The sequence below is a fragment of the Macaca fascicularis genome, chromosome 19 (assembly GCF_037993035.2).
Source record: "Macaca fascicularis isolate 582-1 chromosome 19, T2T-MFA8v1.1".
NCBI classification, from domain to species: domain Eukaryota; kingdom Metazoa; phylum Chordata; class Mammalia; order Primates; family Cercopithecidae; genus Macaca; species Macaca fascicularis.
This window is the reverse complement of record NC_088393.1, coordinates 17,672,458-17,693,816: the sequence shown is the minus strand read 5'-3', so window position 1 is coordinate 17,693,816 and position 21,359 is coordinate 17,672,458. Positions and strand designations below refer to the sequence as shown.

General features: G+C 52.1%; 1 protein-coding gene across 2 annotated transcripts in view; it reads left to right on the top strand.

Moving 5' to 3' along the window:
• Positions 1-18,578, top strand: part of PLVAP (plasmalemma vesicle associated protein) — a 28,897-nt gene extending 10,319 nt beyond the window's left edge. Inside the window, exons 2-6 of one of the 2 annotated variants that reach the window (XM_005588380.4) lie at positions 2,100-2,196; positions 2,296-3,008; positions 8,780-8,840; positions 9,005-9,086; positions 17,648-18,578. In XM_005588380.4, coding sequence (XP_005588437.1) covers positions 2,100-2,196; positions 2,296-3,008; positions 8,780-8,840; positions 9,005-9,086; positions 17,648-17,654 — 960 coding nt within the window. In that variant the 3' untranslated portion in view covers positions 17,655-18,578. The remainder of the gene's footprint in view (positions 1-2,099; positions 2,197-2,295; positions 3,009-8,779; positions 8,841-9,004; positions 9,087-17,647) is intronic. The other variant, XM_045380757.2, reaches the window with a different exon arrangement.
• The last annotated feature ends 2,781 nt before the right edge of the window (positions 18,579-21,359 follow it).

Below are 21,359 nucleotides of genomic sequence, written 5' to 3'. Positions count from 1 at the left end.
AATTTTTTTGTATTTTCAGTAGAGACGGAGTTTCACCATCTTGGTCAGGTTACTCTTGAACTCTCCACCTTTTGATCCACCCGCCTCAGCCTCCCAAAGTGCTGGGATTACAGGCGTAAGCCACCGCAGCTGGCCTGTTCCAGGTCTTTCTAACTGGGCTTGCAGGTGGCATCTTCTCCCTGTGTCTGCTCTTGGTCTTCCTTCTGTCCGTGTCTCTGTGTCCAAATCTCTTCTCTTTATAAGGACATCAGCCATGTTGGATTAGAGCCCACCCTAAGAACCTCACCTTAACTTAATTACCTCTCTGAAGACCCTACTTCTGCCAGGAGAGGTGGCTCACGACTATAATCCCAGCACTTTGGGAGGCCGAGGGGGGCGGATCACCTGAGGTCAGGAGTTTGAAACCAGCCTGGCCAACATGGTGAAACCCCGTCTCTACTAAAAATGCAAAACTTAGTTTGGCCAGGCGCAGTGGCTCACACCTGTAATCCTAGCACTTTGGGAGGCTGAGGCGGGCGGATCACCTGAGGACGGGAGTTTGAGACCAGCCTGGCCAACATGGAGAAACCCTGTCTCTACTGAAACATACAAAATTAGCCAGGTGTGGTGGCACAGGCCTGTAGTCCCAGCTACTGGAGAGGCTGAGGCAGGAGAATCACTGGAACCCAGGAGTTGGAGTCTGCAATGAGCTGTGATCACTCCACTGTATACTAGCCTGGGCAACAGAGTGAGACCCCGTTTCTTTAAAAAAAAAAAAAAAAAAAAAGGCCAGGCGCGGTGGCTCAAGCCTGTAATCCCAGCACTTTAGGAGGCCCAGACGGGCGGATCACGAGGTCAGGAGATCGAGACCATCCTGCCTAACACGGTGAAACCCCATCTCTACTTAAAAAAATACAAAAAACTAGCCGGGCAAGGTGGCAGGCGCCTGTAGTCCCAGCTACTTGGGAGGCTGAGGCAGGAGAATGGCGTGAACCCGGGAGGCGGAGCTTGCAGTGAGCTGAGATCTGGCCACTGCACTCCAGCCTGGGCGACAGAGCCAGACTCCGTCTCAAAAAAAAAAAAACAAAAACAAAAACAAAAAACATTCAGGGCTCGGATGGATCCTTTGAGCTCAGGAGTTCCATACCAGCCTGGACAACATGGTAAAACCGCCATCTGTAAGGAAAATACAAAAAATTGGCCAGGAGTGGTGGCGCATACTTGTAGTCTCAGCTCCTCGGGAGACTGATGGAGGAGGATTGCTTGAGCCTGGGAGGTCAAGGTTGCAGAGTGAGCTGAGATAGGGCCACTGCACTCCAGCCTGGGTGACAAAGTGAGACTTTGTCTAAAAACAAAAACAAAAACAAAAACGAGCTGGGCACGGTGGCTCAAGCCTGTAATCTCAGGACTTTGGGAGGCTGAGGCGGGCAGATCACCTGAGATCAGGAGTTCAAGACCAGCCAGGCCAACATGATGAAACCCTGTCTCTACCAAAAACACACAAAAAAATTAGCAAGTCATGGTGGCAGGCCCCTGTCATCCCAGCTGCTTGGGAGGCTGAGAAAGGAGAATTGCTTGAACATGGGAGGCGGAGGTTGTGTTGAGCCGAGATTGCACCACTGCACTCCAGCCTGGGCAACAGCAACAAGAATGAAACTCCGTCTCAAAAAAAAAAAAAAAAAAAAAAAAAATTCAGTTGACCATAAATGTGGATGTAATATTTTTAAAGTTCATCCATGTTGTAGCATATATTTATACTTTGTGTCTTTTTATTTCTAGATAGTAGTAACTGTAAAAGCTTTTGAAAATCAGACAAACATCCACTATATTTTTATTTATTTATTTTTGTTTGTTTGTTTTATTGAGATGGGATCTCGCTATATTGCCCAGGCTGGTCTCAAACTTCTGGGCTCGAGTGATCCTCCCACCTCAGCCTCCTGAGTAATCGGGACGACAGGTGTGAGCTGCCACACCTGGCTTCCAACATCCCCTCAATAAAGGGACCGTGCCCTTGTGAATTCAGCTCACTCCGGCCACTAGGGTGCTCGATCTGGGCCCAGGCAGTCCCGGGGGCAAGACACTAAGCTCTGTCCTGCGCCCTTCCCCTCCCTTCCGGGCAGGTCATCTACACGAACAATCAGCGGTACATGGCTGCCATCATCTTGAGCGAGAAACAATGCAGAGAACAATTCAAAGACATGAACAAGAGCTGCGATGGTGAGTCCTAAGGCCGCAGGGAGCCGGGGTGGTGGACACCCCGCCCAGTGCTCGCGGCAGCCCCTAATCTTCCTGGGTCTCCTGGTCCTGTTTCCTTAGCCTTGCTCCTCATGCTGAATCAGAAAGTGAAGACGCTGGAGGTGGAGATAATCAAGGAGAAGGCCGTTTGCACTAAGGATAAGGAAAGCGTGCTGCTGAACAAACGCATGGTGGAGGAACAGCTGGCTGAATGTGTGAAAACCCGGGCGCTGCAGCATCAAGAGCGCCAGCTGGCCGAGGAGCAACTGCGAAAGGTTCAAGCCCTCTGCCTGCCCCTCGACAAGGACAAGTTTGAGATGGATCTTCGTAACCTGTGGAGGGACTCCATTATCCCACGCAGCCTGGACAACCTGGGTTACAACCTCTACCATCCCCTGGGCTCGGAATTGGCCTCCATCCGCAGAGCCTGCGACCACATGCCCAGCCTCATGACCTCCAAGGTGGAGGAGCTGGCCCGGAGCCTGCGGATGGATATCGAACGCGTGGCCCGCGAGAACTCGGACCTCCAACGCCAGAAGCTGGAAGCCCAGCAGGGCCTGCAGGCTAGTCAGGAGGCGAAACAGAAAGTGGAGAAGGAGGCTCAGGCCCGGGAGGCCAAGCTCCAAGCCGAATGCTCCCGGCAGACTCAGCTAGCGCTGGAGGAGAAGGCGGTGCTGCGGAAGGAACGAGACAACCTGGCCAAGGAGCTGGAAGAGAAGAAGAGGGAGGCGGAGCAGCTCAGGATGGAGCTGGCCATCAGAAATTCGGCCCTGGACACCTGCATCAAGGCCAAGGTGGGCATGCGGGCCCCAGAGGGAGGCTGCAGTGGAGTTAGGTCCAGATGCCAAGGGGGTGGTGGTGACGTTGAACTTGGAGTTGGCTTTGAGGATGGCTTCCTGTTCTAGGTTGGGTGAATTACGACTCTCTAGGATCAGGCATTAAGATCAGGATAGAGCTTGGAATGGGGATGGGCATTGCGAAGAGTGTAGGGTTAAGAATGGAATTAGAGTGCCGGGCGCAGTGGCTCATGCCAGCAATCCCAACACTTTGGAAGGCCAAGGCGGGTGGATCGCCTGAGGTCAGGAGTTCGAAACCAGCCTGGCCAACATGGCGAAACCCCTTCTTTTTTTTTTTTTTTTTTTTTTTTGAGACGGAGTCTCGCTCTGTCACCCGGGCTGGAGTGCAGTGGCCGGATCTCAGCTCACTACAAGCTCCGCCTCCCGGGTTTACGCCATTCTCCTGCCTCAGCCTCCCGAGTAGCTGGGACTACAGGCACCCGCCAACTCACCCGGCTAGTTTTTTGTATTTTTTAGTAGAGACGGGGTTTCTTTTTTTTTTTTTTTTGAGACGGAGTCTCGCTCTGTCACCCAGGCTGGAGTGCTGTGGCCGGATCTCAGCTCACTGCAAGCTCTGCCTCCCGGGTTCCCGCCATTCTCCTGCCTCAGCCTCCCGAGTAGCCGGGACTACAGGCGCCCGCCACCTCGCCCGGCTAGTTTTTTTTTTGTATTTTTTAGTAGAGACGGGGTTTCACCGTGTTAGCCAGGATGGTCTCGATCTCCTGACCTAGTGATCCGCCCGTCTCGGCCTCCCAAAGTGCTGGGATTACAGGCTTGAGCCACCGCGCCCGGCCTAGAGACGGGGTTTCACTGTGTTAGCCAGGATGGTCTTGATCTCCTGACCTCTTGATCCACCCGTCTCAGCCTCCCAAAGTGCTGGGATTACAGGCTTGAGCCACCGCGCCCGGCCAGCGAAACCCCTTCTTTACTAAAAATACAAAAATTAGCAGGGCGTGGTGGCAGGTGCCTGTAATCCCAGCTACTCAGGACTCTATCTCAAACAAAACAAAACAAAACAAAACAAAACCTGGAATTAGAGGTAGGGTGGATATCGGGTCTAGGGTTGGGTGAGGGGGTGGATCCAGAATTTCTGTTGCCTTTGGGTTTGGGTTGAGTTGAGGCACGGAGGGCGGATTTAGGATGGATGCTGGGATGACCTGTTGGTGGCTATCCACTCTACGGATGGTTATAGGATTGTAGTCATGTGGATGGAGAAGTTTGTTGGCATTAGGATTGGGGTAGAGTTTGGAATTAGGAATGACATTGAGGAAGGATTAAGAATTGAGGCTGGCTGGGCGTGGTGGCTCACACTTGTAATCCCAGCACTTTGGGAGGCTGAGGTGGGAGGATAGCTTAAACTCAGGAGTTCAGACTAGCCTGGGCAACACAGCAAGACCCCCACCCCAGGCTGGGTGTGGTGGCTCACGCCTGTAATCCTAGCACTTTGGGAGGCCGAGGTAGGTGGATTGCCTGAGCTCAGAGTTTGAGATCAGCCTGGGCAACACGGTGAAACCTCGCCTCTACTAAAATACAAAAAATTAGCTGGCCATGGCAGCGTGTGTCTGTAATTCCAGCTACTCGGGAGGCTGAGATAGGAGAATCTCTTGAACCCAGGAGGCAGAGGTTGCAGTGAGTCAAGATCACACCATTGCACTCCAGCCTGGGTGACAGAGCAAAACTCCGTCTCAAACAAACAAACAAAACACAAAACCCCATCCCTACAAAAAAAAAAAAAAAAAAAATACAAAAATTAGGCCAGATGCAGTGGCTCACGCCTGTAATCCCAGCACTTTGGGAGGCCGGAATGGGTGGATCACGAGGTCAGGAGATTGAGGCCATCCTGGCTAACGTGGTAAAATCCCATCTCTACTAAAAATACAAAAAAAATTAGCCAGGTGTGGTGGCAGGTGCCTGTAGTCCCAGCTACTCAGGAGGCTGAGGCAGGAGAATGGTGTGAACCCGTCAGCCAAGATCATGCCACTGCACTTCAGCCTGGGCGACAGAGCAAGAGTCTGTCTCAAAAAAAAAAAAAAAGAAGAAGCCAGGTGTGGCAGCACACACCTGTAATCCTGGCTACTTGGGAGGCTGAGAAGTGGGAGGATTGCTTGAGCCCAGGAGGTTGAGGCTGCAGTGAGCCGGAATTGCACCACTGCACTACAGCTTGAGTGAAAGACCAAGACCTTATCTTAAAAAAAAAAAAAGGAAAAGGAAAGAATTGAGGCTGGCATTAAAAAAAAAAAAAAAAAGGAAATCATGTCCTTTTCAGCAGTACGGATGCAGCTGGAGGTCATTATCCTAAGAGAATTAATGCAGAAACAGAAAATCAAATACCATATGCTGTCACTTATAAGTAGGAGCAAGGCCGGGCGCGGTGGCTCAAGCCTGTAATCCCAGCACTTTGGGAGGCCGAGACGGGCGGATCACTAGGTCAGGAGATCGAGACCATCCTGGCTAACACGGTGAAACCCCGTCTCTACTAAAAAAATACAAAAAACTAGCCGGGCGAGGTGGCGGGCGCCTGTAGTCCCAGCTACTCAGGAGGCTGAGACAGGAGAATGGCCCGAACCCGGGAGGCGGAGCTTGCAGTGAGCTGAGATCCGGCCACTGCACTCCAGCCTGGGCGACAGAGCGAGACTCCGTCTCAAAAAAAAAAAAAAAAAAATAAGTAGGAGCAAAATATTAGGTACAAACAAGGATGGGAACAACAGACACTGGGGTTCCAAAATGGGAAAGGGAGGGAGGGAGGGGGGAAAAGGTTAAAAACTTACATTTTGGGGACTGAGTTCATTGCTTGTTCAATGAGACCATTGGAAACTCAGACTTCTATGATCGGGTGCGGTGTCCCACACCTGTAATCCCAGCACTTTGGGAGGCCAAGGTGGGTGGATGACCTGAGGTCAGGAGTTCGAGACCAGCCTGGCCAACATGGTGAAACCCTGTCTCTACTAATAATACAAAACTTAGGGCCGGGCGTGGTGGCTCAAGCCTGTAATCCCAGCACTTTGGGAGGCCGAGATGGGCGAATCACGAGGTCAGGAGATCGAGACCATCCTGGCTAACACGGTGAAACCCCGTCTCTACTAAAAAATACAAAAAACTAGCCGGGCGCAGTGGCGGGCGCCTGTAGTCCCAACTACTCGGGAGGCTGAGGCAAGAGAATGGCGTGAACGCGGGAGGTGGAGCTTGCAGTGAGCTGAGATTCGGCCACTGCACTCCAGCCGGGGTGACAGAGCGAGACTCCGTCTCAAAAAAAAAAAAAAAAAAAAAAAAAAAAAAACTTAGCCAGGCTTGGTGGCAGACGCCTGTAATCCCAGCTGCTTGGAAGGCTGAGGCATGAGAATCACTTGAACCCAGGAGGCAGAGGTTGCAGTGAGTCCAGATCGCGCCACTGCACTCTAGCCTGTGTGACACAGCAAGACTCCGTCTCAAAAAAAAAGAAACCCAAACCTCTGCATCATGCAATATACCCAGTGTAACAAACCTGCACACATCCCCACTAAATCTAAAATAAAATAAAATCTGCTCCAAATCCTAAAAGAGAAAAGTGAAAGAATTGAGGCTGGGTTTGAGTGTAGGGAGCTGGTGGGTTATTCTACTGTTGGGATTGGGATTGGGGTTAGGGTCAGAGTTAAAATCATGTATTTGAGTTGAGTTGAGGAACCAGGGGAGTTGGTTTAGCGTTGGGAGTGATACTGGGGTGAGGATGCCTAGAGGAAGAGTTGATGTGAAGGTTGAACTCGTGTTTAAGTTGGGCTGAGATGAGTTTTTGGTCACTGCTGTGTCTAGAGTTGACTTGAGTTAAAGTCAGGATTTCACTTAGGATTTCGTTGATTTTAGAAGGGGGTTGAATTTGGAATTTGGATGGTGAGAAAAGCTTGCAAATTGAGTCAGGGATGCTTGTAGGGGGTGAGGTTGGGTGAAGAATGATCTAGGATCTCATTTGCTTTGGGACTGAGTTGAAGCACTGAAGTCGGATTTGAGGCTCTGGTAGTTGGAGGTGACTGGTGCATCTAGAAATGCTTAGAGGTTGCAGCCAAGGGTGAATTTCAGATTTCACTGGCATTGACATAGGGATTGGTATTGACAATGGGTTAGGAGTTGAGCTCGGGTTGGTTTAGGGTGACTGGTGGAAGGCTGAGTGGGCTTGCAGTTGAGTTGAAGGATTGGGTGACCCTGGGTTATGGCTGGGGAGACATTGGGGTTGAGTGACGATCAGGGCTGGGTTGAGAGTAAAATCTGGGGTAGATGCCAATCTTGGCGTGGAACTGGGTTGAGGTGGATTTGGGGTAACTGACCAGCTTAGGACGGTTTCCGGTTAATATCAGGGGCTCGATAGGGCCTTAGGATTAGGGTGAAGTTTGGATTGGGATTGGAACTGAGTGTGGATTTAGGATGGGAGCTAGGTAGAGGCTGGGATCTGGGGTTGAGTGGGTGCTGAGCATGACATTGCACAAGTAATTGTAGGAGGGCATGGTGGAGGCCAGGGCTGGGGCTGGGGCAATGGATATTTTCTCTCCTTTTTTTTGAGACAGAGTTTCGCTCTGTCGCCCAGGCTGGAGTGCAGTGGTACAATCTCAGCTCACTGCCACCTCCACCTCCCAGGTTCAAGTAATTCTCCTGCCTCAGCCTCCCCGAGTAGCTGTGATTGCAGGTGCCTGCCACCACGCCTGGTTGATTTTTTTTTTTTTGTATTTTTAGTAGAGACGGGGTTTCGCCATGTTGGCCGGGCTGGTCTCGAACTCCTGACCTCAGGGGATCCGCCCTCCTCGGCTTCCCAAAGTGCTGGGATGACGGGCGTGAGCCAGCACGCCCTGCTGGAAATCGGTATTTTCATAGTGGTTGGGTCAAGAGAATGGTTGGAGTCAGAATGAGATCTGAAGATATGGTCAGATCCAGTTTATAATTAGGACTGGGTTTAGGTTGGGGCTTGATTCTGAGATTGACTTTTCATGTTGGGATCAGATTTTAGGTGATTGAGTTCAGAATTGGCCTTGGATTTCAGGTTTTGGGGGATTGGCTCAGGGATATTCCAGGGGTGGCATTTAGGATCGGGGTCCAGCTGGTCTACAGGGTAGGCTGACTTCAGCCTGAAGGGGGCTGTGGTGGGTGAGTAGACTCCGATGGGGTCATGGGTTGGACCTGGATTCACCCTGAGGCTCTGATGGAGATAAGGGTAGACCAGCTGTGCAGCATGGGGCCTCGGGACTGCTGAGGTGAGCAGTCCCACAAGTCCCCAAGCCATCTGAAGTCTTGTGGTGGGTGCAGGTGATTCTATGTTCATGACCATGTGTGTCTTTCTACATGGGGTCTGTTACGCTGCCCTGGAAGGACTTTAGAGACACTGGTCTTGAAGGGCATGAAAGGGCAGAACCCGGCCGGGCACAGTGGTTCATGCCTGTAATCCCAGCACTTTGGGAGGCCGAGGCAGGCGGATCACCTGAGGTCAGGAGTTCGAGACCAGCCTGGCCAACATAGTGAAACCCCACCTCTATTAAAAATACAAAAAATTAGCCAGGCATGGTGGCGCGTGCCTGTAGTCCCAGCTACCCGGGAGGCTGAGGCAGGAGAATCACTTGAACCTGGGAGGCCGAGTTTGCAGTGAGCCAAGATCATGCCACTGCACTCCAGCCTGTGCAACAAAGCGAAACTCCATCTCAAAAAAAAAAAAGGCAGAAGCCTGTCTGGGAAGCCCTGGCTTCTACCAACCTCCCTCCATCTTTCTTTCACAGTCGCAGCCGATTATACCAGTGCCACGGCCCATGGGCCCTGTCCCCAACCCCCAGACCATCGGTGAGTGACAAAAGACAGAGCCAAGTAGGGGAGGGGCCCCTTTCCACCTCGAACCCCACCCCAGCCTCACTCTCCCACTCCCCTGGGCTGCCAGCCCATCCCTAGCCCAGGGGCAGGGGCTACTGAAGCTGTAGGTCAAGCCTCACCTCTCCCTCCCTCCACAGACCCAGCTAGCCTGGAGGAGTTCAAGAGGAAGATCCTGGAGTCCCAGAGGCCCCCTGCAGGCATCCCTGTAGCCCCATCCAGGTAAGGCACTGGGCAGGCTGCAGTTGTTCAGTCTTAGGGCTGTGGGCAAAGCTAGGACAGGACTGAGGGTGGAGGGAGGCTGATCTCATACTTGCTTCTTCCTTAATTGAGCACCTGCTGTATACATGTATGGTTGGGCGTGAGGGACACAGTAGTATCCAAGACACACCCAGTTCTGTCCTCATGAAACTCCCTGAATAGTGGGTGAGACAGTGTCATGATGGGACTACCAAGGAGCCTACAAGTATTAGGCACCTACTGTGAGCCCCACGCAGTTCTAAGTACTTTGCAAGATTAATTCATGTAATCTTCACAACTAAACAACAATAGTAGGGCAAACCACTATTCTACCCACTTTGCAGATGAGGAGAGTGAGGCACAGAGAGGGCATGCATTGTACCCCAGGGAGCACAGCACAACTGGGACACGAACCCAGGCCATCGGACCCCAAACAGGCAAGAGAGAGCCTTGGTGAGGAGGAGCTGGAGCATGCGGAGCTGGCCTTAGGGAAAGCAGGGGGAACAGTGTTCCAGGCAGCAGGAACAGCCAGGTCAAAGGCCTGGAAGCTGGATAGGGGTGAGGGAAGGTAATGAGCAAACGGAGAGAGGGGGGAGTGGCATCCAGGAGTGATTCCTGACCTTTAATTTCTAGAAAATGAGTCTCAGCTGGGCATGGTGGCTCATGCCTGGAATCCCAGCTACTCAGGAGGCAGAGGCATGAGAATCGCTTGAACCTGGGAGGCGGAGGTTGCAATGAGCCGAGATCATGCCACTGCACTCCAGCCTGGACAACAGAGTGAGACTCTGTCTCAGAAAAAAAAAAAAAAAAAAAAAAAGAGGCCAGGTGCAGTGGCTCACGCCTGTAATCCCAGGCCGAGGCGGGCGGATCGCAAGGTCAAGAGATCAAGAGCATCTGGCCAACACGGTGAAACCCCGTCTCTACTAAAAATACAAAAAGTAGCTGGGCATGGTGGCGGGCGCTTGTAGTCCCAGCTACTCTGGAGACTGAGGTAGGAGAATCACTTGAACCCGGGAGGCAGAGATTGCAGTGAGCCAATATCACGCCATTGCACTCCAGCCCAGCAACAGAGTGAGATTCCATCTCAAAAAAAAAAAAAAAAAAAATCCAGTTACAGTGGCTCACGCCTGTAATCCCAGCACTTTGAGAGGCCAAAGCAGGTGGATCACCTGAGCTCAGGAGTTCAAAACTAGCTTGACCAACATGGTGAAACCCTGTCTCTACTAAAAAAAAAAAAAAAAAAAAAAAGGAAAAAAAATACAAAAATTAGCCAGGTGTGGTGGTGGGCACCTGTAGTCTGAGCTACTCAGGAGGCTGAGGTGGGAGGATCACCTGAGCCCAGGAGGTGGAGGCTGCAGAAAGCAAAGATCGCATCCCTGCACTCCAGCCTGGGAGACAGAGTGAGACCCTATCTTGGGAAAAAAAAAGAAAAAGACAGTGTCTGGAGTCAAGGGCCTGGAAATGCTTTGCTAATTGCAAGGTGCCATCCAAAAATGGCCAGAGCAAGGGGCTAGGGGCCTCTGTAGGAAGCAGCAAGGGCTCCTGGCACATGCTCACGTCATGGCTTGAGGACTGTGCCCCCGGCCTCCTCCCAGAGTCAGTCACTTCTCAGAGGGCGGCCTGTGCGTCACAGGGATGGTGACTCAGGCCACCGCCCCAAGAACTGCCTGTGCTCTCCCTGGGGTCCTGCTGCACCACTGACGGAGTCAGGGCTGGCACTGCCATTTGCAGTTTAGGACCCGAGGCTCAGGAAGGCACCAGGACTTTAAGTCAGATCCCTTTGACCCCAAACACTGTGCCAATGACCATTTTGCCACGGGGCTATTGTCAATCTGGGTCTATTGCAGCCTCAGAGGGATAATACGGGATTTCTGGCCAAGTAGATTTCCGAAAGCTTTGCCGCCAACTCCCCAGGATGCAGCATGTCCAGCTCCATTTCCACCTCTTCTTTTTTTTGTTTTTTGTTTTTCCTTCTTGCATACCCTCTCCAACAGGGAGCTCACTCCCTTGCCAGGCTGTCTCTCAGCCCCTTTGCTCTAGATGGCTCAGTTCTCAGCCCTGAGCAGCCCACAGGGAGGGAAACAAAAAGGTGAGGAGGAGATTCCCCACTCCAAGCAAACACAATTTTCCTCTCTCCATCTTGGCCCAAAGCCCTCATGGCAAGGAAGGAGGTTCTATTATTATCCCCACTTCTCAGAGGAGGAAACTGAGGCCCCAGGGAAGTGAGCAGCCCGGGGTCACACGGTGGAGAATCAGGGCCAGGCCCGGGCTCCCAGCCCAGGACTGTCAGGGCCTCGGCTGAGAACCGGGGAAGCTCTTGACATTGTTTACCCCAAAATGACGTCCATCTGCTGAGAAAACAATGTGTGCTTAAGCCTGAATCTCGCCACCTCCTCTCCTCACGGTTGCAGGAAGGGCCTCTGGCCTGCTGGCTTCTGCCTTTGACTCCCCCTCCCCTGAGAGACGCTGGGGGCAAGTGGGCTGGGGTTGTCTGCTCTGGGTTCACTGGGCAACTTGGGGAGAGTCACTGGAATTTTATTTATTTATTTATTTATTTATTTATATTTTTTTTGAGACGGAGTCTCGCTCTGTCCCCCAAGCTGGAGTGCAATGGCACAATCTCGGCTCACTGCAAGCTCCGCCTCCGGGGTTCATGCCATTCTCCTGCCTCAGCCTCCCGAGTAGCTGGGACTACAGGCGCCCGCCACCGCGCCCGGCTAATTTTTTGTATTTTTAGTAGAGAGAGGGTTTCACCGTGGTCTTGATCTCCTGACCTTGTGATCCGCCCGCCTTGGCCTCCCAAAGTGCTGGGATTACAGGCGTGAGCCACCGCGCCTGGCAATTTTATTTTTTTAAATCATTATTTCTTTTTTTTGAGACAGAGTCTTGTTCTGTCACCCAGGCTGGAGTGCAGTGGCATGATCATAGCTCACTGCAGCCTTGAACTCCTGGGCTCAAACAATCCTCCTGCCTCAGCCTCCACAGTGGTTGAGCCTATAGGTACACTCCACCTTGCCCAGCTAAATTGTTATTTTTTTGTAGAGACAGGGGTTTTGCTATGTTGCCCAGGCTGGACTCGAATGCCTGGCCTCAAGTGATCTTCCTGCCTCGGCCTCCCAAGTAGCTGAGTCACTAGAATTTTAGATGCACCTAATGAGGTGCTGGGACAAGACTCAGCATTAAATCACCCTCCTCATGCATCAGGAGAGTTGATTTTTCCTTTTCCACTCCTTTTTTTTTTTTTTTTTTTTGAGACAGAGTCTTGCTCTGTTGCCCAGGCTGGAGTACGATGGCACAATCTCGGCTCACTACAAGCTCCGCCTCCCGGGTTCACGCCATTCTCCTGCCTCAGCCTCCCGAGTAGCTGGGACTACAGGCACCCGCCACCACGCCCGGCTAATTTTTTGTATTTTTAGTAGAGACGGGGTTTCACCGTGTTAGCCAGGATGGTCTTGATCTCCCAACCTTGTGATCTGCCCGCCTCGGTCTCCCAAAGTGCTGGGATTACAGGTGTGAGCCACCACGCCCGGCCTTGTGTGTGTTTTTTTTTTTTTTTTTTTTTTTTGAGATGGAGTCTCACTCTGTCCCCTAGGCTGAAGTGCAGTGGTGCAGTCACAGCTCACTGCAACCTCTGTCTCCTAGGTTCAAGCAATTCTCCTGCCTCAGCCTCCTGAGTAGCTGGGATTACAGGAGTGTACACATCACACCAAATTTTTGTATCTTTTTTTTACAAAATTTGTAAAAATTGTGGGGTTTCACCATGTTGGCCAGGCTGGTCTCAAACTCCTGGCCTCAAGCAATCTGCCCTCCTCGGCCTCCCGAAGTGCTGGGATTACAGGTATAAGCCACCCCCTCTGGCCTCCACTCTTATTCTTTCTTGTTTTGTTTTGTTTTTTGTTTTTGAGACGGAGTTTCGCTCTTGCTGCCCAGGCTGGAGTGCAATGGCCCGATCTCGGCTCACCGCAACCTCCACCTCCCAGGTTCAAGCGATTCTCCTGCCTCAGCTTTTCAAGCAGCTGGGATTACAGGCATGCGCCACCATGCCTGGCTAATTTTGTATTTTTAATAGAGACAGGGTTTCTCCATGTTGGTCAGGTTGGTCTCGAACTCCTGACCTCAGGTGATCCGCCCACCTTGGCCTCCCAAAGTGTTGGGATTATAGGCGTGAGCCACCACACCTGGCCCACTCTTATTCCTTCTAAGCCTTGATAAATCTCATTTTAGCGGGACGCAGTGGCTCATGCCTGTAATCCTAGCACTTTGGGAGGCTGAGGAGGGCAAATCGCTTGAGTCTAGGAGTTCAAGGCCAGCCTGGGCAACATAGCAAGTCCTCGTCTCTAAGAGAGAAAAAATAAAATCCTCATCAATATAGTATAGTGTTTAGTTTAAAAAAATAAAATAGACAAAGCCTCAGCTGGTATTTACTTGCTCTAACAGCTTCCAGACACTTGCGCGTCTCCCATGTTCCCAAATCGATGGCCGACGCAGGACCCCGCTTCAGCTGGGATTCAGCACGAGGTCTTGCTCTTATGGAAAAAAAATATTTATTTTTCTTTTGAGATGGAGTCTCGCTTTGTCACCAAGCTAGAGTGCAGTGGCGCAATCTCTGATCACTGCAACCTGTGTCTCCCGGGTTCAAGCGATTCTCGTGCCTCAGCCTCCCGAGTAGCTGGGATTACAGGCACATGCCAGCATGCCCGGTTATTTTTTGTATTTTTTAGTAGAGACAGGGTTTCACCACGTTAACCAGGCTGGTCTCGAACTCCTGACCTCAGGCAATCCACCTGCCTTGGCCTCCCAAAGTGTTGGGATTACAGGCATGAGCCATGGTGCCCAGCCTATGGAAAATTTTAGTCATTTTCTGTTGGTGGTATGTGCACCAGCTTTCCTTTACTTGATGAGACTGAGTGTCCCTTCCTGAAGATCACATGAGGCAGAGGAAAAACAAACAAACAGAAAAAACAAAAAAGAAGAAGTAGAGACTGAGTGTCTTTGGAAATCAATGTAAGTTTCTTTAAACACGATATAAAGACAATAATGGCTGGGTATGTTGGCTCACACCTGTAATCCCAGAACTTTGGGAGGCTGAGGCAGGTGGATCACGAGGTCAGGATTTCAAGACCAGCATGGCCAATACGGTCAAACCCTGTCTCTACTAAAAATACAAAAAATTAGCTGGGCATGGTGGAGCGTGCCTGTAATCCCAGCTACTCGGGAGGCTGAGGCAGGAGAATTGCTTGAACCAGGACCTGGGAGGTGGAGGTTGCAGCGAGCTGAGATCACACCACTGCACTCCAGCCTGGGCTACAGAGCGAGATTCCGTCTCAAAAAAAAAAATTCCCCAGAACTGATGGCATGCACCTGTAGTCCCAGCTACTTGGGAGGCTGAGGCAGGAGGATTGCTTTAGCCGAGGAGGTCAAAGCTGCAGTGAGCTATGATCACGCCATTGCACTCCAACCTGGGTGACAGAGGAAGACCCTGCCTCTAAAACGTTTTTTTTTTTTTTTTTTTTTTTTTGAGACGGAGTCTCGCTCTGTCGCCCAGGCTGGAGTGCAGTGGCCGGATCTCAGCTCACTGCAAGCTCCGCCTCCCGGGTTCACGCCATTCTCCTGCCTCAGCCTCCCGAGTAGCTGGGACTACAGGCGCCGCCACCTCGCCCGGCTAGTTGTTTGTATTTTTTAGTAGAGATGGGGTTTCACCGTGTTAGCCAGGATGGTCTCGATCTCCTGACCTCGTGATTCGCCCGTCTCGGCCTCCCAAAGTGCTGGGATTACAGGCTTGAGCCACCGCGCCCGGCCTCTAAAACGTTTTTTAAAGGGCAAATATTAAGTAAATCTTGGTCCAGGAGCAATGTGGCTGAATATGGCAAAAATTGCAATGGGAAGAGCTTTTTTAAAAAAAGATTGTATTATTTATTTTATTATTATTATTATTTTGAGATGGAGTCTCACTCTGCCACCCAGACTGGAGTACAGTGGTGTGATCTCAGCTCACCATGACCTCCACCTCCCAGGTTCAAGCGATTCTCCTGCCTTAGTCTCTTGAGTAGCTGGGATTATAGGTGCCCGCCACTACGCCTGGCTAATTTTTTTGTATTTTTAGTAGAGATGGGGTTTCCCCACGTTTACTAGGCCGGTCTTGAACTCCTGATCTCAGGTGATCTGCCCGCCTCAGCCTCCTAAAGTGCTAGGATTATGGGTGTGGGCCACCACACCTGGCCAAGATTTTATTTTTATTTTATTTTATTTTAATGTAATTTTTTTTTTTTTTGGAGACAGAGTCTCGCTCTGTGTTCCAGGCTGGAGTGCAATGGTGCAATCTCGGCTCACTGCAACTTCTGCCTCCCAGGTTCAAGTGATTCTCCTACTTCAGCCTCCCAAGTAGCTGAGATTACAGGCATAAGCCACCACACCTGGTTAATTTTTGTATTTTTAGTAAAGACAGGGTTTCTCCATGTTGGCCAGGCTGGTCTCAAATTCCTGACCTCAGGTGATCTGCCCGCCTCAGCTTCCCAAAGTACTAGGATTACGGGTATGAGCCACCACCGCGCCCGGCCTTTTTTTTTTTTTTTTTTTTTTTTTTTTTTTTTTTTTATCTTTTTTATTTTTTGAGAGAGTCTTGCTCTCTTGTCCAGGCCACAGTGTGGTGGTGTGATCTCAGCTCACTGCAACCTCCACCTCCCAGGTTCAAGTGATTCTCATGCTTCAGCCTCCCAAGTAGCTGGGATTATAGGCATGCACCACCACGCCCGGCTAACTTTTGTATTTTTAGTAGAGATGCAGTTTCACCACATTGGCCAGGCTGGTTTTGAATTCCTAGCTTCAAATGATCCGTCCGCCTCGGCCTCCCAAAGTGCTGGGATTACAGGCGTGAGCCACTGCGCCTGGCCATATGGGCTTAAGATGGGAGTCCAGGCCTGGCTCTGAGCCGGGCACATGGTTAATGTTGTTCAAGTTCCTGTTACGACTCTCATAATTTGTTTGTCCATTCGAGCCGTATTTATTGAGCAGCTGCTGGGAAACTGGGCATGGTATTAGGTGCTGGGAACAAGGCACAGAAACCGCTGCCCTCAAGGGGCTCACAGTCTAGTGGGAGAAATGGATGACAAATCAGATGAATGGGTCACTCGAGGGACCTTTGGTGATGGGGAGACAGAGGAAGGGGCAGGAAGCGTCAGAAGGTTGGAACTTTCTACCAGAGACAGGGCAGGCTACACCGAGGAGGTGATATTGAAGCAGAGACCCAAAGGAGGTGAGGGAGGAGCCATGGAGGGATTCCGGGAAGGGTGCGCCAGACAGAGGACACAGCCAGGGCAAAGGCCCCAAGGTGGGACCGTGCCATGTGTGTTTGAGGGGAGGAGGCCAGTGTGGCTGGAGCGGAGTGATTGAGGGGAACAGGAGGAGGAGGTAAGGGCAAGGAAGTGATGGGAGCTGATCAAGCCCTGTCTGTGGCTGCTGTGAGGACCTGAGCAGACGGGGGATGTGCATGACCCAGTTCAAGCATCCACAGGTTCCTCTGGTCACTGTTGGGGAACAGACTGGGGGACAAGGAGCTGGGGACCAGGACAGAGGCGGTTGCACTAGTTCAAACAATGATGGGGGCTTCGATGCCTCCGTCTCTGAAAGATGGAGCCTTGCAGGCTGGCAGCAGGGACCAGAGCTGGGTAAATGGTGGTTGAGGATGGAGTCTGGGGCCAGGGCCAGGGACCAGAGCCAACCAAGGAACGTGAGGCCGCTTGGGCCCCAGGGAAGAGCCGGGGAAGGAAGGGAGAGGACCAGCGGAAGCGGGACTTGGCCACAGCCCCCTCCTCCCCCAGCAGGAAACAGCCTCTAAGCCAACCCCTGACCCCTCACAGGAACCTCTGCCAGGCCCAGGAGGGGGGAGGGCATCCCGGATAGCAAGACAACTCCGCTCGTGCAAAGGCAGCGGGACTGGGGGTGCGGAAGCAGTGTGATGGCCCTTGGAATTGTTGGGTCTTTGGCATAGTAGGAGTCCCTGATGGGGATGCCTGGGAGGGGCAGAGGGGTGGAGCCCTGAATGCCGTGTTGTAAGGCTTGGACTTTGTCCTGAGGGCACTGGGGAGCCACGGAGGACATGTGAGCAGGAGCAGGCAAAAGAGGGAGACTGAAGCCTTGCCTTGGCAACCAGCGTAGGTGTCTGGGGGAGCGGAGGCTTTGGGGTAAATTCTCAGTATCCCCAGAATGTTGGGAGGCACTGGGGAGAGTCAAACAAGCTGTAGCAGAGGCTTGGGGCTTGGAAGTGGCCACTCTGAACCTAAGTATCTTCATCTGTATAATGGGGAGGAACACACCGCAGTCTCACCATCCTGGGGAGGTTCAACACATGCGACTTTCATGGCGAGGCTAAACCCGAAGGAGCACTGGGGTCCTGAGGAACAAGTAGGGGCCCAGGGTGGGAGGAGGCAGGGCCGGGGTCCCCAGGATGTTGTGCCCCCACTGAGGACGAGCCTCCAGGGCCCGGCGAGGTTTGCCCTTCCCTCTGTCTGACACTCTGTTGTGTTACCATCCCCTTCCTGCCCTAGTGGCTGAGGAGGTTCCAGGCCTGAGGACCAAGGGATGGCCCGACTCGGCGGTTTGCGGAGGATGCAGTGAGATGCTCACAGCGCCGGACACTACCCCCTCCCGCCGCCCCCAACCACCCAGGGCCACCATCAGACAACTCCCTGCATGCAAACCCCTAGTACTCTCTCACACTCGCACCCGCGCCTCAAGATCCCTCGCCCAGAACACACAGCCGCGGAGATGACGTCACGCAAGACCCGGCGCTGACGTCACATATCACCGTGGTGATGGTGTCACGTGGCCATGTAGATGTCACGCGGCCATGTAGAGGTCATGAAGAGATTTAGCGATGGCGTCGCGCAGATGCGCAGGTCGCACACAGACATGGGGGGCGTGGCATGACGTCACAATAAGATGCAGCAATGACGTCACGGGCCACGTTGACGTCGCACGTCATGTCAATGTCACATAGAGGCGGCGATGGCATCACACAGATGGTGATGATGTCATACACAGACACAGTGACAACACACACCGTCACAACGTCACCTATAGATATGGCACCAACATCACATGCCCGCATGTCCTTTCACACACTCTTTCTACCCAATTCTCACCTAGTGTCACGTCCCCCCGACCCTGGCACACGGGCCAAGGTATCCACAGCATCCCACCCCCACCCGCACAGCCCTGGGCCCCAGCACCTCCCCTCCTCCAGCTTCCTTGCCTCCCAGCCACTTCCTCACCCCCAGTGCCTGTACCCGGAGGTGAGAACAGGAAGCTATTCACCTCCGCTTCTTGAGTGTGAGTGCTTCCAGCCCCCGCTTGGGGCCCTGATCCGGGGGTGAGGGTCACCTGCTGTCGGGAGGGGAGCCATTCCTTCTCCGCCCACTCCCAGCCCTGCCTGTGGCCCGTTGGTGGCACTTAATAAATATTAGTGAATCCTTCAAAGACTCCAGAAGTGCGATTTCTGCTTTTAAAGGTACCACATGGTTTCTGGGCAAGGTGGCTCAGGCCTGTAATCCCAACACTTTGGGAGGCCAAGGAGGGAGGATCACTTGAGGCCAGGAGTTTGAGACCAACTTGACCAACATGAGAAACCCCATCTCTACAAAAAACACAAAGCGAGGTGTGGTGGTGCGTGCCTGTAATCCCAGCTACTTGGGAGACTGAGGCATGAGAACCTCTTGAACCCTGGGAGTCAGAGGTTGCAGGGAGCCGAGATCATGCCACTGCACTCCAGCCTGGGCAACAGAGCAAGACCCTGTCTCAGAAAAAAAGAAAAAAGAGAAAGAAAGTTCTAGGTTTGCAAAGAATTCTCCAGAAAAGGTACCAGTGTCCAGTTTAAAGACACTTTGGCTCACTGATATCACTAAATTAGCCAGCAGTCAGGGAAAAGCAAATCAAAAGAACACAGGGAAATCACATTGCACCCAGCAGACTGGGAAAATGTCTTTTTAAGGCCATAACACGTAACACCTACTAAAGGTGTAGAAAAAAAGGGCCTTTTCCTACAAGACTAGTAGAAATTCAAGTCCTGTAATGGCCCTTCCAGAAACTAGTTTAGTGAAACGTAATAAAATCAGGCTGGGTGTGGTGGCACATGCCTGTAATCTCAGAACTTTGGGAGCCCTAAGTAGGAGGATTGCTTGAGCTCCAGAATTCGAGGTCAGCCTGGGCAACATAGCGAGACCTCGTCTCTGTGAAAAATTTAAAGAAAACCAGGTGTGGGCCGGGCGCGGTGGCTCACGCCTGTAATCCCAGCACTTTGGAAGGCCATAGGCGGGTGGATCACGAAGTCAGGAGATCGAGACCATCCTGGCTAACACGGTGAAACTCCGTCTCTACTAAAAATACAAAAAATTAGCCGGGCATGGTGGTGGGTGCCTGTAGTCCCAGCTATTCAGGAGGCTGAGGCAGGAGAATGGCGTGAACCCAGGATGGAGAGCTTGCAGCGAGCCGAGATCACGCCACTGCACTCCAGCCTGGGTGACAGAGCAAGACTCCGTCTCAATAAAAAAAAAAAAAGAAAGAAAGAAAGAAAAAGAAAGAAAACCAGGCGTGTGATAGTGCGCTCCTGTAGTGCCAGCTACTTGGGAGGCTGAGGTGGGAGAATTGCTTGAGCCAGGAGTTGAAGGCTGCAGTGGGCTCTGATTCCACCACTGTGCACCAACCTGAGTGACAGAGCAAGACCCTGTCTCAAATGCACAAATGCACAAACCTTTGACTCAGCAACCCCATCCCTGGGGCTTTATCTCTAACAAGTAAAAACTTCAGGACACAAAGCCAATGGCTATCAGGAAAAACAGGCTTAAAATCGCTGTCTAGGGCCAGGCACGGTTGCTCATGCCTGTAATCCCAGCACTTCAGGAGGCCGAGGTGGGCAGATCATTTGAGATCAGGAGTTTGAGACCAGTCTGACCAACATGGTGAAGTCCCATCTCTACTAAAAATACAAAAAAATTAGCCAGGCGTGGTGGCGCATGCCTGTAGTCCCAGCTACTCAGGAGGCTGAAGCAGGAGAATCACTTGAACCCAGGAGGTGGAGGTTGCAGTGAACCAAGACTGTGCCATTGCACTCCAGCCTGGACGACAAAGCGAGACTCCATCTCGAAAAAAAAAAAAAAAAAAAATCCACTGGCTAGGATCTCAGCTTGTCTCCTCCCCCCACACCTCCCATCCTCTCAATCACTCAATTCCCTCCCAGCCTGGGGTCCTGGACTGGGACGGATGAGTCACAAGGACCTGGGAGCTGGCAGCGCCACGCTTAGGGCAGGCTAGTCTGGAGGGACAAAGGAGCGATATTTCCGGGATACGGAAACAAGGGCGAGAGATGGTCACCGCAGGAAGCGCTCAGCTGGGGCTCTGCCAAGACAGAGCAAGGGGGTCAGCCTGGCCAGACCGCCCAGACAGGCTGAGCTGGAGGCCCCAAGGAAGTGGGGACGTCCCTGCCCCTAAGCCTACTGCCCAGACAGCCCAGAGTCCTTACGGGGAGACATTGATGCCAGTCAGTCCTAGCCACTCCAGAAGACCTGATTTAGGATTTTAGAGCCAAACATCCCCGGATTTGAATCTTGGCTCAGTCAGTCCCAGCCTCCACGTTCTCATCCAAGCATTGGATGTAATAATAATTCTAAGGCCAGGCATTGTTTTTGTAAATAAAGTTGTATTAGGGGTGGGTACAGTGGCTCATGCCTATTATCTCAGTGCTCTGGGGGGTTGAGATAGGATCGCTTGAGCCCAGGAGTTTGAGATCAACCTGGGAAATTTAGCAAGACCCTATGTCTACCAAAAATTTAAAAATTAGCTGGGCATAGTGGTATGCACCTTTAGTCCCAGCTACTTGGGGGGCTGAGGCAGGAGAATCACTAAAGTCCAGGAGTTGGAGGCTGCAGTGAGCTAGGACTGTGCCACTATACTCCAGCCGGGGCGACAGGGCAAGACCCTATCTCTAAAATAATAATAGTAGTAATTCTAAAGTCTCCAGACACATGGGCACAGGCCTCCGGTCCTTTGTCCGTTTTGCCTTTCAGAGCATTCCAGGAGCCATCATCCCTCTAACCGAACCCAGTGACCTGGCTCTGGCCCAGCCCCTGCACACTTGCACCTCAGCCGCTGCCACTGGTATGGCTCCTGTGCTGGTCCAGAGGAGTCTTTCCATTACAGACTCTGTCCAAGTCCCTCTCCTGCTCACACTCCACGGCTCCCTATTACCCTTAGAACAAAGTCTAA